At 35.1% G+C, this 15,930-nt stretch overlaps 1 protein-coding gene across 1 annotated transcript in view; it reads right to left on the bottom strand.

Moving 5' to 3' along the window:
• Positions 1-15,930, bottom strand: part of LOC136261601 (adhesion G-protein coupled receptor V1-like) — an 86,262-nt gene continuing 70,332 nt past the window's right edge. Inside the window, exons 88-134 of the mRNA XM_066055629.1 lie at positions 15,398-15,538; positions 15,138-15,344; positions 14,881-15,015; positions 14,621-14,827; positions 14,391-14,570; positions 14,157-14,327; positions 13,586-13,870; positions 13,250-13,531; positions 12,938-13,198; positions 9,708-10,043; positions 9,521-9,655; positions 9,252-9,461; positions 9,090-9,197; positions 8,934-9,028; positions 8,739-8,881; positions 8,640-8,691; positions 8,514-8,582; positions 8,332-8,464; positions 8,113-8,268; positions 7,989-8,058; positions 7,842-7,941; positions 7,722-7,786; positions 7,471-7,667; positions 7,288-7,413; positions 7,139-7,230; positions 6,900-7,063; positions 6,798-6,849; positions 6,675-6,743; positions 6,514-6,628; positions 6,273-6,446; positions 6,150-6,225; positions 6,000-6,102; positions 5,868-5,938; positions 5,676-5,814; positions 5,523-5,626; positions 5,368-5,476; positions 3,666-3,819; positions 3,555-3,618; positions 3,439-3,505; positions 3,293-3,390; positions 2,974-3,100; positions 2,881-2,922; positions 2,766-2,831; positions 2,680-2,706; positions 2,599-2,632; positions 2,323-2,481; positions 1-389 (exon numbers count right to left, since the gene is read on the bottom strand). Of these exons, the coding sequence (XP_065911701.1) occupies positions 169-389; positions 2,323-2,481; positions 2,599-2,632; positions 2,680-2,706; positions 2,766-2,831; positions 2,881-2,922; positions 2,974-3,100; positions 3,293-3,390; positions 3,439-3,505; positions 3,555-3,618; positions 3,666-3,819; positions 5,368-5,476; positions 5,523-5,626; positions 5,676-5,814; positions 5,868-5,938; positions 6,000-6,102; positions 6,150-6,225; positions 6,273-6,446; positions 6,514-6,628; positions 6,675-6,743; positions 6,798-6,849; positions 6,900-7,063; positions 7,139-7,230; positions 7,288-7,413; positions 7,471-7,667; positions 7,722-7,786; positions 7,842-7,941; positions 7,989-8,058; positions 8,113-8,268; positions 8,332-8,464; positions 8,514-8,582; positions 8,640-8,691; positions 8,739-8,881; positions 8,934-9,028; positions 9,090-9,197; positions 9,252-9,461; positions 9,521-9,655; positions 9,708-10,043; positions 12,938-13,198; positions 13,250-13,531; positions 13,586-13,870; positions 14,157-14,327; positions 14,391-14,570; positions 14,621-14,827; positions 14,881-15,015; positions 15,138-15,344; positions 15,398-15,538 (6,191 nt within the window). The 3' untranslated portion in view covers positions 1-168. The remainder of the gene's footprint in view (positions 390-2,322; positions 2,482-2,598; positions 2,633-2,679; positions 2,707-2,765; positions 2,832-2,880; positions 2,923-2,973; positions 3,101-3,292; positions 3,391-3,438; positions 3,506-3,554; positions 3,619-3,665; positions 3,820-5,367; positions 5,477-5,522; positions 5,627-5,675; positions 5,815-5,867; positions 5,939-5,999; positions 6,103-6,149; positions 6,226-6,272; positions 6,447-6,513; positions 6,629-6,674; positions 6,744-6,797; positions 6,850-6,899; positions 7,064-7,138; positions 7,231-7,287; positions 7,414-7,470; positions 7,668-7,721; positions 7,787-7,841; positions 7,942-7,988; positions 8,059-8,112; positions 8,269-8,331; positions 8,465-8,513; positions 8,583-8,639; positions 8,692-8,738; positions 8,882-8,933; positions 9,029-9,089; positions 9,198-9,251; positions 9,462-9,520; positions 9,656-9,707; positions 10,044-12,937; positions 13,199-13,249; positions 13,532-13,585; positions 13,871-14,156; positions 14,328-14,390; positions 14,571-14,620; positions 14,828-14,880; positions 15,016-15,137; positions 15,345-15,397; positions 15,539-15,930) is intronic.

Genomic DNA, 15,930 nt, shown 5'->3' with positions numbered 1-15,930 from the left:
AACAATAACAAAGATCATGCATACATGTGTTGATACTGAGTATAATAATGCTACACAGAACTGCAAGTAATACAGCTAGCCTAAGTAAGAACATCTACATGTTTAGCAAAGAGTTGATACACCAGTAGCTAAACAATGTTACTACACAAAAAATTAATTACACGTTCCCTACACTGCGGATTCTACTATTTGGAGGACATTCACTTCAGTAGGGCTCTTATCAACTTCAGTGTTATCATTAACCACTGATAACACATCATCCATTTCATCACATGAATCAGAATCTTTGATGGTTCCAGCCTCAGATATAGTATCAACATCTTTTATAATATCTTGACCAATAGTAATATTCATTTCAATAGGCTTGCTAGCATTAGTGATAGGATCATCTAATGAATTAAAATTTATACACATTCTTAATGGTTAGATGCATAGTGTATAGACTGATCTAACAATACAAACAAATTAACTGACTGGTACTGAACTAAAATTAGGAAGGAGTATATCCCTCCCTAATGATTAACCAGGTGATACAAGTTGACCATTCTATTAGAGTTGAGAGTAATGTGACTGCTGTGCTAGGTTCTCCAACTACTCTATTAAAATATCTCAATCTTTAGGAAATATATCAATTCTACAAATCTATTACTTCAATTTATGTTGGAATGCCTGTGTGGAAGTTACTCTATTGAAAATGTTACTTAGCAAGTGCAGTAAATCTGGAACTGTTTGACATTTCAAGCAATTACTTACTGATGGCAGGGACTATATATATTTCCTGTGTTTCTGGAAACCCAATCTGAAATTTAACTAGTGGGCTTGCAGCAAGAATACCAGACTACCATGGTTTGGTAGCACAAATATACAGAACAAATAAAAACAGGACAGAGCAGTGTAACATGGAAACTTACAATGATTCCTCAAAAGTGGGAACAAGGGTATGTATATATACTCTAATACAGCAGTCAGATGTACAATTGCATCAAAACTACTCTAATAGAATATTCACAATAGAGTACAATTTTAAAGAATACATAAATATAAAAACAAACTTGAAATTTAAAGATAGCAGCTAACTCTTAAACTTTTACTTTAATTTGATATAATCATTGGACCACCGCAACTGATGCCTGACAACCATAATTGGCAAAGGAAGCAAAGCATATAGCCTAATGTGGTTAGGAAAATATTTGATACAAAAAAAATTTTCATCATCAAAGAACATAATTTGACCAAATTTTAGCTAGCTATTCTGTATGAAAACTTTCTGTATGAAAATTTTCAATCTTCAATAGTGATAACAAGTTGTAACGAGTAAGCCAACTACAATGACTCTACCAGTATTATAAACAGAAAGAGGCACTTGCATCTGCTGGATGTTAGATATTGCATTAGTGATAGGGAAGTGACATGGAGGAAGGTAGTGTCAGTGGAGGTGGAGAAATGAAACACACCCCATACAACAGGAGCACTAAGTCTAGTGTAGTCTAGTAAACGTCTACAGCATAATACCAAAACTAGCACACAACTGCATTGTTCACCTAGCACCATAGTATATTCATCAGTGATTCATTAGTGATAGTAGCTAGCAGTCTCGCTGGCATAACTAACATTTCTGGTTAAATACCTTCTTCTTTCCAGCTAGCATAACTACAGTGTAGCTATGTGGTCCCATAGCGTTCCAGCAACTATTCATGCATAAATATTTTCATCAGGAAAAGGGAAGGACGAAACCATTTTTATCTTGAAATATTTATTAATGAACATTTTTTCAGTTGAATAATGATATATTGAGACATGAAATCATGAATCTAACAAATTTTGAAGCATTGTACAATGTGCATAATTTGCCAGTGGCTGGGGACTGCACCCCCAGACCCTGCACCTATAAGTCTATCAAATGTGGAAAAAATTCTGGATACACCCCTAGATGGAGTAACAGTAAAAAAAGCATTATTGATTTTAAAAATTATGCTACAAATGCTTTCACCTTTAAATAAAACAAAAGTGAACATAAAACTGCACTCAACAGTCAGATTTACATAAAACCAAGAGTTCATAATATTTATGTCTAACTGGAGTACATTCAGTAAACACACTGCTGCAAGTAATACCTCAGGCTTCTCTTAGAAGAAAGACTTGATCTTACCAACACCAATCAACAGTCCTTTGTAATCAGTAGAATCAGGCTAGAGGTATACATATGATCAAAAGTGAACTTGCAGCAGTGTGTTTGTGCAGGCCATACTGGCAATTAGACACTTTCCCCATACAGATATTATGAACTCTTGATAAGACACAATATACATATATTTTACTTACATAGACTGCTTTCAACACCCTGTGGCTCATCGCTTTGTATCCTTTTCTTACTTGGTCTATCAAGTGTGGTAGACAAATACCCTTCACTGAATACACCTGAGTGAACAGGGGTTGTTGGAGTTGTTGGCTGGTTATAACTGAAGGTATCACTCTGGGAAGCTGTGTAAAGTTACAAGTGCAAATGCCAGCACAGTTCTATCAATGCTAATTTTGCTATGTGACCATGCATGCATACAAGCACACATAAATGCATCATAAAATGTAATACATGCTTACACTTCCTTCTTTTAGCTGTATTTGAAGAATGTGTCTAGAAAGGCACATAAATTATACACTAATAACAAAGCATTGACATACTGAAGTTGTTGGATAGAATTTACTGCCCTAGTAGGAAAAGTAAATATGCAGTTTGTAATTACCAAAGTTCCTAACAAATAACTCACTGATTTAGTAGAGTGAAATGTTCTACTGGTTATTCTGAGTTTCATGTTAATCAAGCGTTTCTTCACCTACATACAATACTCTGATTGCTATGGACCATTTTACCAATAAAGATACCTCCTGATTTCTGAGCACATGGAAAAACAGCACAAAAACTCCCTACATTTAAAAACCCATTTGTAAACATTATTCAAAAATACTTAAACATACCTGCAAAGAGTTCAGAATAGTAAAAATCCAAGCAAATGCCGTAGTGTTTTCATTAACAGATATGATTCCAATTAACCAAGTGAGCCCCAACACAGGCAACAAAACCACCGTAGCTTTAATAATGTACCTATTTCAATGCAGTTACATACACTAAATGTAAACTTATTGATGAGCATAAGGTATCAATTTAATTTAGAAAATAATAACAGCTTGCTAAGTGTGACAAAATTTATTTATCACGCAACTAAAAATAAATTTGGTGTTTGCAATGAATACTTCAATTATTAGATATGTATAATAATCATCTGATACTCCATACTTTGCCAAATTTGCATTCTTGATCTCCACACTAGTGGGATTTCCCTTTTTACTATGGTAGAGTGCTCGTAATGCAAACCCGAGGAACACACAGTTTATCTACATGAATGATCATGTTACTACCATTCAGTAAGAAAAAAAACATACCAAAATGATCACCACCATAGGGACAATAAATGCTGCAATTGCACCATTTTCTGTAGATATCCAGCAGCTGTACAAATTGTTATGTACAATTTTGTTATTCATGAATAATAACTTACTAATCAATACCATATTGATCATGTGCTATTCCAACAGATATAGCGACTATAGGTATTGCAGGACCTGTAAACACACTATAACACAACTATACTATATTATTGCATTCATACCCCATCCCAATGCAAAGAAAAATAGACGGTTGTTAAATCTGCTGCTGAAGACAATGACCAACATCAGGTAGAGTATCACTCCTTCACAAAGCATCCAACAAAAAGCTGATGTGAAGAAGTACTGCAGCATAACTGCCACAAATATGCAAGCACCCTGTATACAAAAATCATATGCAACTAAGCCAGTAGCTATTAAAATGTACAAAGTTATTTTACTGGTAGTGTAGCTAGCTTTAAGCAATATTTGAAACTTTTTTTATGCATATGCAGCAGTCAGTGAAAGCCTTACCAAAATATTAGACATCCAGAACTTGTAAAAACACACCATGTTAGATTTCAAACTATAATCCATGCATACAGATGGTTTAGTAGACTTTGAGTTTCACATGAGATCAGTGGTGGTGGATGGGTGGACACAGGAAATATAAGTGTCCTTGGGAAACTGGTATGTTCTCCCCCAAGTATACACACACACACACACACACACACACACACACACACACACACACACACACACACACACACACACACACACACATACACACACACATACACACACACACACACACACACACATATGTATAGTCTAAACCAAGTTGTAAAACTACAATGTAACCAGAGCTTGTCTGCCAAAGCTGCTGCAATTACATGCATCTGTCAGCAGGAAGCAGTAACAGCAGACAGTTCAGTTTTGAATTCAACCTTATATTTCTGAAAGCTTTGGTGTACACACATGTCAATAAAGAGTTATGTCTATGATTTTCACATGACCTATTCACTAGCTCAAGATCAATACTGTGAGTTTATATCAATCACTTTGACCAACATATTGGGTTTTTAATACTTCTAACACAGGCATATTTCTAATTTCTTGAGGGTATTGAATCATAAGTCATGGCATGCATTATCTGAGGGAACCACAATTACAGTAACTATATTGCTTGATTCGTATTAATGTTGGTCAATACAATAACACAACCAGTTCGCCATGTGACACAACTGGTTCTCTTGTCAACCTCTGTCCAATGATGGTGGTTGTTGTGGGAAGTTGTGCAGGGTTCCACGGTTCACCTATATTTTTAAAACAGGACCACTTATATGTATAGCCACAGATTGTGGCTCCCCTGATTGCATGAGGCTTGAGGACAAATACCTGGGGGTTCCCAACTTTGAAGCCACAGGGATTTCTAAGGCCATCCTACCAATCCTACTGAAACCCTGCACTATCACACCTCAAGCTAACCTTGAGTTGGAAGCTACTCGTGTAATGTGGTAATATTGGAGCACAAGTCTACTTGTCATGTGATGCATATCCTCCTCCAATATATCTTTTTTTAAATTATTTAGCATTTAATCTTTTATTTGCACTGCTTATATATACACAGTATATACACAAATTTGAATGTAGTCTCCTAAATCTATGGGTGGGCTTTGGATGGGGACAGATTTTTTTACACCATGTGGCCTTGAAACATACCCTATCTGCGTGCTCTTTCTGGTGCATACATTTGTGAGTCACCCTGATTAATGCTCACCCTTCTTTTGCCTGCTTTAAATTGTGGAACCCATTTACCATATTGCATTCATCTGGTCATCAACTATTAGCTGTTGGTAAGTGATATTATTCCATATACACACCCAACATTGACCTTGTTTAACTAATTAAACTTTAACAAGTAGTAAAATTATGGCTATAACATACCCTATTACTAGTAGCAGTATCCACACCAGACACAAACACAATATTTCCCAGTAGTAATGCTATACACAAGTTAAAATGAATGAAGACATGAGTTCCTTTCAAATAGTTCCTAGAGTAAAGTAATTCACAACTCTCCATATGCATTATAAGCTTACTTGTACATGAAAGCACCCAGTACAACAATGGATATTATAAGACAAACTATTGAAATAGAACATCCAATGTATGACACAACTGTAAGTGCCTGAGCTTCTGTTTCCTATAAGACGACAAAAATTTATATTCCACACCAATATGATATACTGTACTTTTTCAGGTTCATGAATGGATACCAAGACAGCAAAACTAGTAAGATGGTAACTACGACAAATTGCAGACATGTTATTAGACAGTTCTTCTACCAATTCAACTCCTTCACGTGACCAGCCTCCACGTCCATTACTGTCACTATCACCACACACAAATAATTCCACCCAACGAAACTTTCATGATCAGCACACCTGCTTGTGTTCAGGTTAAAATCCCAAAATCCACAGAATTGATCTAACATCACACTTTCATTCTTATTATTCTATCATGAAGTATGAATATGTGAAAGTATAATTTGCCTTTGTTACTGTAATTCTACACACCTCAGTAATATCAAATTCCAGTTCAACGGGGTTGGATGTAGTAAATGTTCCTGAGTCACTTATCTGGCTGGACAGAACTGCACTGATGGGATGTGCGCTACCACTACAAAAATACACAACATAAAAATGTACAAGAATTGAAATACTAACTCATTCCATGAAACATTTGGCAAGACTGATGCAAGATTTCTAAATACAGTGTTGATTAATGGTAGACTAGTTCCATCTGAAACTACAATGTAAGCAACAACAGCAATTTCCATACATATTCACTTGTTTTGTTTAAAGCTTCAGATAACAGTGTGTTTGGTAGTGATATTTGAGAACGTAATCCTTTAAAGAATTCACCAATCTTTGCAATGTCATCATCATTTGGAAATCTTAAAGGACGCCTTTCTGTCACTAACTGATTGATTTTTTCTGCTGTTGTGATCTCTGCTTTAACCACTATATGAATAGTAATGAAAATTATGCAACACAGTGGTAATAAAGATACTTTTATAAATATTCATACCTATATTGGATCTGGGTATAAGCACTTCCTGAGTTTCTTCACCTAACGTTCGTGCTAGCAACTGACCAAATTGTTCAGCATTTCTGACTAGCTCTTGGTTAGCATCACTGGATATCTGTAATAAGTAGTAGTGGATTTGGTTTGATTATTTAGTCATATACTTCTTGGAGTTCTCTCCAGCCTGCTTCATTATTTTCACTCAGTAAATTATCAAAAACTTGAAGCGTTTCCTAAAACATTTTGCAACACATTATATAGTTACATGTATACATTCATTTATGTACTTGGAAGAATGTGTCATTAGGCTGTCGGTTCTCAATAATTTCTTCAGTAAAACTACATAACCAAACATGATATTTACAAATAGAAGTACCGATATTACTAACTTGTTAATGGTAGAAATAATCCCCACTACTGCACTTAGTTCTTGTGGATATTGTGACTGCTTATCAGGTTGTGTTATACTCACCAGAGTTTCTATAATACTGTCAGTCTCATTGATTTGCTCAGTAACAGTTAAATTACTGAATGACTCTGTGAGGTTGGTTATCTAAAACAAACACACCATAAACATACGCAATAGGGACAGCAATATGTCACATACAGGTATAAAAAAAATTCGTACCTGAGAAAAGACCATGCTGATTTGCTCACGTATGCAATATATCTTAGCAGGTAGCCATTGATTATCTGAGTCACAAGTACGTGTCACATTCCCTAAGGATCAATGTTTTGTCATAGATACAAAATACAAGCTGTTTTTTTTGTATTTACCAATTACACCATCTGCTTTGCAATCAGTAACCACAGTTTCACCAATATCAGTGATATTCCAAGTAACACTAAAATCCCTGTATTGCTCTACATCTTCACTACAACAGCATGACAAAGGCATTTGTGCTATAATTCCAAACAAACACAATAGTAATGCATATCATAAGCACATCAAATTCATACATGTCGGTAGTTCAGAAGTAGTTGTTGTTACAGTTGGAGTTGTTGTTGTATTATTGTTCATCTCTGTTATAATTGTCAAATTCTCAGCAACAACAGCAAAGCTTGACAGATGACTAGATAGGCATTTTACTGTTGAAGAATTAGCTTCAACTATAGTTTTAATCCCTTCCTTGGACCATCTTGTAAGACTGACAGTTCTATATATAAATTGCTTATTATGACCAGCATAGAGTATTAATTATAAAACTTACTTTGATGGATCAATACTAAAGTTCCAAAACACACATGAAATATTGTAATCTTCATAGTCCACAATCTAGCAAATAATTGCATTGCATTTAGCAACTTACGCATATGTGTGTTTAGCTTACTTCAGATACTTCAAATAATAATTCAATGGGTTCTCTGCTAAAGTCATTCAAGTAATTCCAATTGATTTGTGTGGATATAATGTCACTGACTGTTTGCACCCTATAACTCTGTTCCAAAACAGTATAGCATGGACCATGTGTTCATACCTTGTGTTTCCTGCAGTTAGGAAATCTCCCAAATTAGAGAATACCATGTTGACAAATGTGATATTTTCACCTTATTGCAAAACAGAAAATATAAATCAAAATCAACATAGATTTCAGGAAATACCATCTTTCAGTTGTTCTTTAACAGTGTTACTGGGATAATTTACAGAAACATTTCGTCCCTGAAAGCTTCTGTAACTTGTATTGCTGAGAAAAGATATATATCCTGATGATTCTAGTTGTGAAATTTCTTCTTTTGTTATCTGAACTGTTTGTATGACTACAGGATCCCAATACAAAAATGCAGTTAGGAAAATTTTCTTTACTGAACTCTTTGACTAACCAATATTTTCCTTTTCAATGCTTGGTGTTTCAGTTGCATTAACACTTGACACATTTTGTATTGATGAGAAGCTAATAATTCTGCCAAGTTCATCTGCAGTCTCCAGCAGCATTTCAGCTGGATGTTCTGCATTCTTCAGAAACAGAACATACAATTAGCTAAAGCGCAAAATTTATACACACCTGAGATTGCAAATTCCAACCATCCTTGTTAGTTTCATTTAGCAAATTATTGATAACACTAATAGCACTCTGAAATATAAAGAATTTGCATTAAAAACTATAATGTACCCATTCTACTTAACATACATCAACAACATCACCATTATTTGTGATTGATCTCTCATTTGTTGTGTTCAATCTGTACGCAGAACCCAAATTCACAGTACATTACATAGTAGTCCATACCTGTTAATAATGGTCTCTAGCACTTCCACTGCTACTGATATGTCTTGTGGCAACTGAGACTGATTATTTGGCTTAGTGATGTTAACAAGTTCAGTAATAATGTCAGTAACATTTCTGGTATCTGTCGTATTCAGTGAATTAGTCTGAGAATTATGTGCACAAAAGTTGTAAATGGATCACAATTAATGGCAGTACCTTATTTTTGATATTAATGAATTCTCTTGTTACACAAGTACTGACATTAGGCTGATGCCACACACCTCCATAGTCACACAACCTAAAAGATACTCCTGTGGGAAAATTATGTTGTACTAATGCAGATACACTGATAGATGTGTACAAATCACATACCAACTGTTAATTCTCCAGGGCATTTCTGTTCATCATAATTTCTTGGTTTTGTTTTATTCCACCTTATTGACCACTGCCTATCTATTTCTTCCTCACACTCTCTGAATTCTATCATAATATAGAATGATTGAAGCATTAGAAAAATAAACACCATTAGCTCACTATCATTATCAGTGATGAAAATAGTAGCTGTTTTGTTATCCCCCAAGATAACTCCAAGTGGCTTAGCATTTTCATCAATTGATATGGTGATACTAAATGATGAATTTCCAGGCTCATATTTGATATCATCAATGATATCTACAGTGAGTACAGCTTCTCGTCCATTGGTGGGATCAAACAATACTTGCTGAGGTATGTTAAAATCAGAAGCTATGGTGTGTACAGTTTTGTATGCCTATGTATATATTGTTTATATACACACTACTCACCCAATGCAGATATTAACGATACATTGGTATACACATAGAAATCAGTAGAAAATGTTCTGGATGATAACAACTTTATATTCAGTTTGATTCCCTCTGTTGCATTATAGTGTGTGTCAGCAAAGGACACCATTAGAGCTGTATAGAAGTGTGTAGAACTTTTAACAGTAGCTAAGCATTTTCTACTTACGATATTTGTCAGTAGTGAAACATATTCTATTGGTTGGAATTGTCAGTACTGCTATTTCATTTCTAATATATGTTCCTCTTAGTACAAAGCAGTATTCAGATGATGGACACAGTGATAGTTCAGTTTCATAACTACATGCATTGTTGAACGTATAAGAATTATCCATAGCATTAATTTGAACAGATTCATTTAGTTGTTTCTGAAATGCATCTGTCACATTGTAAAATAATATGAAATTAGCTAGGTGAACATCACTAGACAGGTTAGGATCTTCCCATGTAAATGTAACATCATAGTCTAGCAAAATGTGATGAAATTGTCTGGGTGAAGGAAGACCTGTAGGAGTAAACAGTTAATGTAATTTCAAACAGTGAGCATGATTACAAAAAATTAAATTACTGTATGCATGCACAGGGCAGGCCATAGGGTGGGGGAGCTGGGGAGGCAATTTTGGTAATGAAAGTTGCACAGTTGAGTTTTACATAACCATAAAATAGACATGGATTCCAATGTTGGGGATCTGGGGCATAAATTTTTTTCGGATATTACATAGTATTTTCACCATATTCTTACAGGTAATTAAGTAGTTACTTATAAAATCCACACAAAAACAGCCAAGCTGTTAAAAAAGTGTGGCCTTAAAAAACCTGGGTTAAAAAAGTTGTGAAATCAAAGGTGGCAGCCAACAAATGGCTGGAATTATGTTAATGCTAATAAATTTTAATGCACACAGCCAATATTAAAATTTATTAGCATAACATCATTGCAGCCATTTGTTGGCTGCCACCTTTGATTTCACAACTTTTTTCAGCCAGGTTTTTTAAGGCCGCACCTTTATTCACAGCTTGTGTGGATATCACTTATTTTTGTAATTGCAAGTTCCAAAGCCAGCTTATATGGTTGGCCTTGATAATTCCTTTTGATCTTTTCCCCCTTTACTATACAGGAATCATCAAAGACTACGTGGCAAATGAAGAACTGAAATAAGATAAATTTTTGAAGGCACATATATCTTTTTTACCTAGGGTCATATACCAACACCCTTTGCTACCACCCCTAGCACTAAAGATGTTAGAAGTGCTAGACAAACTGGTGCTCCTAGTGAAAGTGGCAGACAGCCAGCCCTGATATGTAATCTAGCTCCTCTCAAACACATATAGTGTAGCATAACAAAGAGTAACTAATCCTCCTGCAACACAGCCATAACATCACAGGACTCCTTCTGAAGAGACAAGGAGAGAAAGTCTTCTGTAAAATACAGCAGCAGCATAATCAATACCACCACTGCACCAAATGTTGAAAAAACAAGTGAGGTAAAGAACCCATCTCATTTCTATAGTACTACGTTGTTCATAGTTGTGTTGTTTCTCACGTTCAAAACATCGATAAAGTGAGGATACTTGGTACCACCATATGAAGGTGCATTAGCATTAAACACTGTGACATCAAAAATGCCTTCTGTGGCTCACTGACCTCCCCAGAATCCTGAAGCAGAAGCGTCTAGACAAGCTCCATCCTCACCCATTTCATGAAGGCACCTATATCCCAATGATAGCTGGACAGGTTTGACTCAAATTAGGAATGAAAGATACCCTATCCTGAGGAAGCCTCCATAACAGAAATGGTTATCGATTACGCCAATCAAGACTATGGAGCAACACATACACAAAACAGCGATTTTTGATTCTGTAAAATGAGTATATTGCCCACCCACCCACCCACCCGCACCAGCTGTACTTGGCCACATGACAGACTTGGTATAGGCTTTTTTCATAATTTTTGTAGTAGCTACTCTAATAGAGCACACATTTTTTCTGAGTGCTTCAATACAACGCATGTAGAATGTTCTAGAATTCCCACTGATAGATCTACAAGTTCTATGAATTACAAATGTTGCTGAACTTTCATTTATAAAGCAGAAATAAATTAAGGTGATCAGCCAAGATAGCAGTGGTTAAGGATGTGAGTGTTAGATACATATGGAGGTCCCTGGTTTGAACTCTGGTAAATTTTTTTTCGACATTTTTTGTGCACCTTTTTACCCCGCGGTGACTGCTATATTATAATATCTCAATCTCACAATTTTACACATGGTTGGAGATTTTGTTATAACTCCATGACTGTTAGTGCGATTTCTTTCAAACCACAAAAGATTTTCACTACAATAGTTAGTCCATGTACAGACCAATTTTCAAGTTATTCTGTCAAGCGGTTTACCCTGGAGGCGTGACAACAAATTGCCTTTGGAATTTTGAAAAATTGTGCATAACTCCCTTGTTTTTGTCTGATCTATACCAAAATTGGACTTTAAATGCACAGTATTACATTCTATTGCCATCCAAATTTTAAGTAAATCAACCAAAGCACGCACGAGCTATTACAATATTTTTTAAGTGTGTGAGACGAAACAGAAGAAGGTGATTGCTCTATTAGAATATTTTGATCCCACAATTTTACACATGGTTGAAGATTTTGTTATAACTCCATGACTGTTAGCGTGATTTCTTTCAAACCACAAAAGATTCGCACTACAATAGTTACTCCATGTACAGACCAATTTTCAAGTTATTCTGCCAAGCAGTTTATCCTAGAGGCGTGACAACAAATTGCCTTTGGAAATTTGAAAAATTGTGCATAACTCCATTGTTCTTTGTCTGATCTGTACCAAAATTGGACTCTACATGTACAGTATTACACTCTTACTACCATTCAAATTTTAAGTAAATTGACTAAAGCACACATGAGTTATTATGATTTTTCTAAAGTGTGCGAGGCGAACAAGAAGAAAAAGATCAAAAAGAAAAATACGAAGAAAATAAGATGAAATTTGAAGGCACGTATCTCAGTGATGGATGGGTGAATTCACTTCAAATTTTGAATGGAAAATTTCCTACTCCGAGGGAATTTCCACAGCAAAAATGGTTAATTTCCGTTTAGCCATTATCGAGATATGAATGTATGAAAACAGCATTTTCTTGATTTCTAATACACACTTGTCTGTTGCGCGCCCACACTGGCTGTACTTGGCCACATGATACACTATTGTGTGTCTTGATTACGGTAGCTGTTCTGCTAAAGTGATTGACTGTTCTATTGGAGTATCTTGATCTTTTGTTACAAGTATTCACCAACAAAGTTGGGAAGGCCATGATCCTCCATTTCCACCACCTCTGCACATGTACAATTCCATTTGTACTACTCTATACTTTATATACAATATGTATACTAACTTGACAAAACAGTTACTGTGGTAGTTTTGTTGTCACTCATAGGTATCCCTGCAGCAGTGTTACTGGTTACACAAGTGTATATGCCAGAGTCTTCAGTTGTTATAAGTGATTTGTTGTAATTGTGAGTGGAATTTAATTGTGTTCCATTGTGGTACCAACCAACCAAAGGCAATGGGTCTCCATGAGCTTTACATATTAACACAAGTGGCTGTCCCAGTACCAGCGTATGTGATGATGTTATATTTGTAATTGTAGGACCATCTAATAGTAATAAATGATTACATTAACATATGAGCAGAAGCTGTAACTAACATTGTATATGAAGATTAGTGACATCAGAATGACTAAACATTCCATCAAATATAGAACATTCATATTCTCCAGAAGCATCCCTACTAGTGTTCATAAAATTCAGTAGAGCAGATGTGATATTGGTTCCATTATTATTCACAATCACGTTTCCACTGCTGTTACGCCATTCAATGCTAACAAAACTGTGTGGAGAATCAGGATCAACATTAGCAGTGCAAGTCAGGTTAAATGAGGTATATTCCAATTTAACGATCGATGATGGCAGGCCTACTGTTGGCTTATCTATAAAATAAATTTAAAACTCAAAATTATACTTCATAATTTATGAAATCTTACCATAGACAACTAGGGTGGTTGTATTCTTGGAATAAGAGCAAGAATAACAATCACATGCTACACAACGATATTCTCCTTCATTATCATCAGTGACACTTGGTAACATTAATAAACCACTTTCTGTTTTTAGTGCTGTCCATTCATCAGATCCATTTCTGTGATACTCCCAGTGATAGCTGATTTTGCTTCTTCCACGTGCGTAACACATCAACATAACACCATCTCCTCTCAGAGTGACTTCAGTTGGTTTGTAATCCAACAAATCTAACTCGGGCTCTAAAGTAGCTGAATATATATATACAATAGAGTTAATTTTATTATCAGTTAAACGTTACATGCAGAGAACTGATACAAAACCTTGCAAAGTTTGTGATTAGAGGCTAAAGGGACCCTGACTGAATACATAGCTATGATAAGCGAGGCCCAAACCATCCCAAAGAGGAGATAATAATTGAGAATTATCCCAGAGTAAGTTACACTCTTGTAAAGAGTTAGAAACAAGAAACATTATTTAGCATACAACACATGTGATCACATAAATGGTCACATCTATCATACAACATAAGTGTACCAATTACTGCTCTTGCTTGGTTTGGGAATGATGTGACTATTTCAATGTTGTTCTCAGGTATTTTAATCTCAAATTGTAATTCATTAGTTCTTAATTCCAACAAAGCACTGTTATCCGCAATCCACAGTATTTCACCAGGTCCAAAATATGCCATCACTTCCTGACTATCATCTGTAAATATTCAATAACACGGTTGTTACATGAATATACTATTATGTACACAATATCCCTTACTCAATTTTCCTTTTTGCTTCACTACAATAGTTACAGTTATATTAGCAGAAGCAGGTTTATCCAGTTGCAACATTATAAGTGATGGTAGTGGTAAACTATCATTTTGCATTACACAAGAATTACTCATTGGTGGATTAGGAATAGTGTACTCATTTTGTGTAAAGTTAACTTCAATTATTCCTGTCATAGACAGCAGTGATGGATGTGTCTTAATAGTACATAATGCTAACCTGAATCAACTACTACAACTGCTGCTGATTGATTTTCTCCTAACATGACTCCAAGTTGTGATACATTTGTAGATACTGACAATGAAACTTCAAATTCCACTGGAGGATCTACCAATGTGTTATTGTGTACTTGTAACTCAAATTGTTGATTGAGATCAGATGGTCCAAAATGGATCACAATTAAATGCGACTGGTTGTATCTGTTTGCTATATGAAAAATTAGGTTAAACAATGATACTCTTCACTGGTCATTAACCTACCAGTGACTTCGGCACCTGGAATAGTCAGGTAAGCTTCATATGGTGTTCCAGATTGCTTATTAGCATTTATCATGATGACAACAAAGTTTCCTTCAGCGACACTATATTCTTGACTATTAAAACTGATAGTCAATTCTACAATTTTAAAATATACAAAGCTTTGTAAATGCATTACTATCAGCTTAAAATATTGTATCAATTTCTGTGCAAAAGTAACTTTATACATATAGAAGCAGAATAACACTGTATCACCTCACCATCATTGTCATAAATCTCAACCACTGTGGCCAATTTCTTCCCTAGCATCACTCCATATTCCATGAATTGTTCTGGTATACCCAATGTCATATTAAACAGTTCAGTATACTCTAGTATTTTATCATCAATAATGTTAATGTTAGCTGATGCAGTGGTCTCTCCTGGTTCAAACCTTACTTCAACCACACTTAACAAATAGTCAGTACCTTTACACAATATTTACATAAATCAAGTGATGTATATAAAAGCAGTTATGTACCATTTAGTATTTCCAAACTTGATGGATTAATATGAACATAAAAAGGAAAATCTGACATTGTACTGGATAATAGCTCCACTGTCAGTATATCATCATCTTCACTGATGTTGTAATAGTTACTGGAAAACTCCACCTTGGAGACTGTTAAGAATAGTACAATGTAATCTAGGCATCATCCATAAAAAATATCTGACTTATTTCTCAACCTGGTCATGGCTTAAGTGTAGAGATTGAGTGGCTTATTGATTGAAAGTATGAATGCAAAAAAGCTGTGTTAACTTTAAAATTTGCTAATCAGTAAAAAATTAACATGTACAGTAGATGGTACTGTTTAGTAGGTTTACCCTTAAAATGAACAGCACCTACCAAAATGTTGCTAATAAAAACCACCCTAAAATATTATACGTGACAAAAATCACCTTTATGGAATATTTGTAGTACATCTAACATCAAATCCACAGCAAGAAAACACTTGCAGAAGGCCAAATACTGAATATAAAAACAGATTTTAAATTGCCAAAACCTGATTTTTG

This window comes from Dysidea avara, chromosome 7 (genome assembly GCF_963678975.1).
Source record: "Dysidea avara chromosome 7, odDysAvar1.4, whole genome shotgun sequence".
NCBI lineage: Eukaryota > Metazoa > Porifera > Demospongiae > Dictyoceratida > Dysideidae > Dysidea > Dysidea avara.
This window is presented reverse-complemented; position numbering and strand designations above follow the sequence as displayed.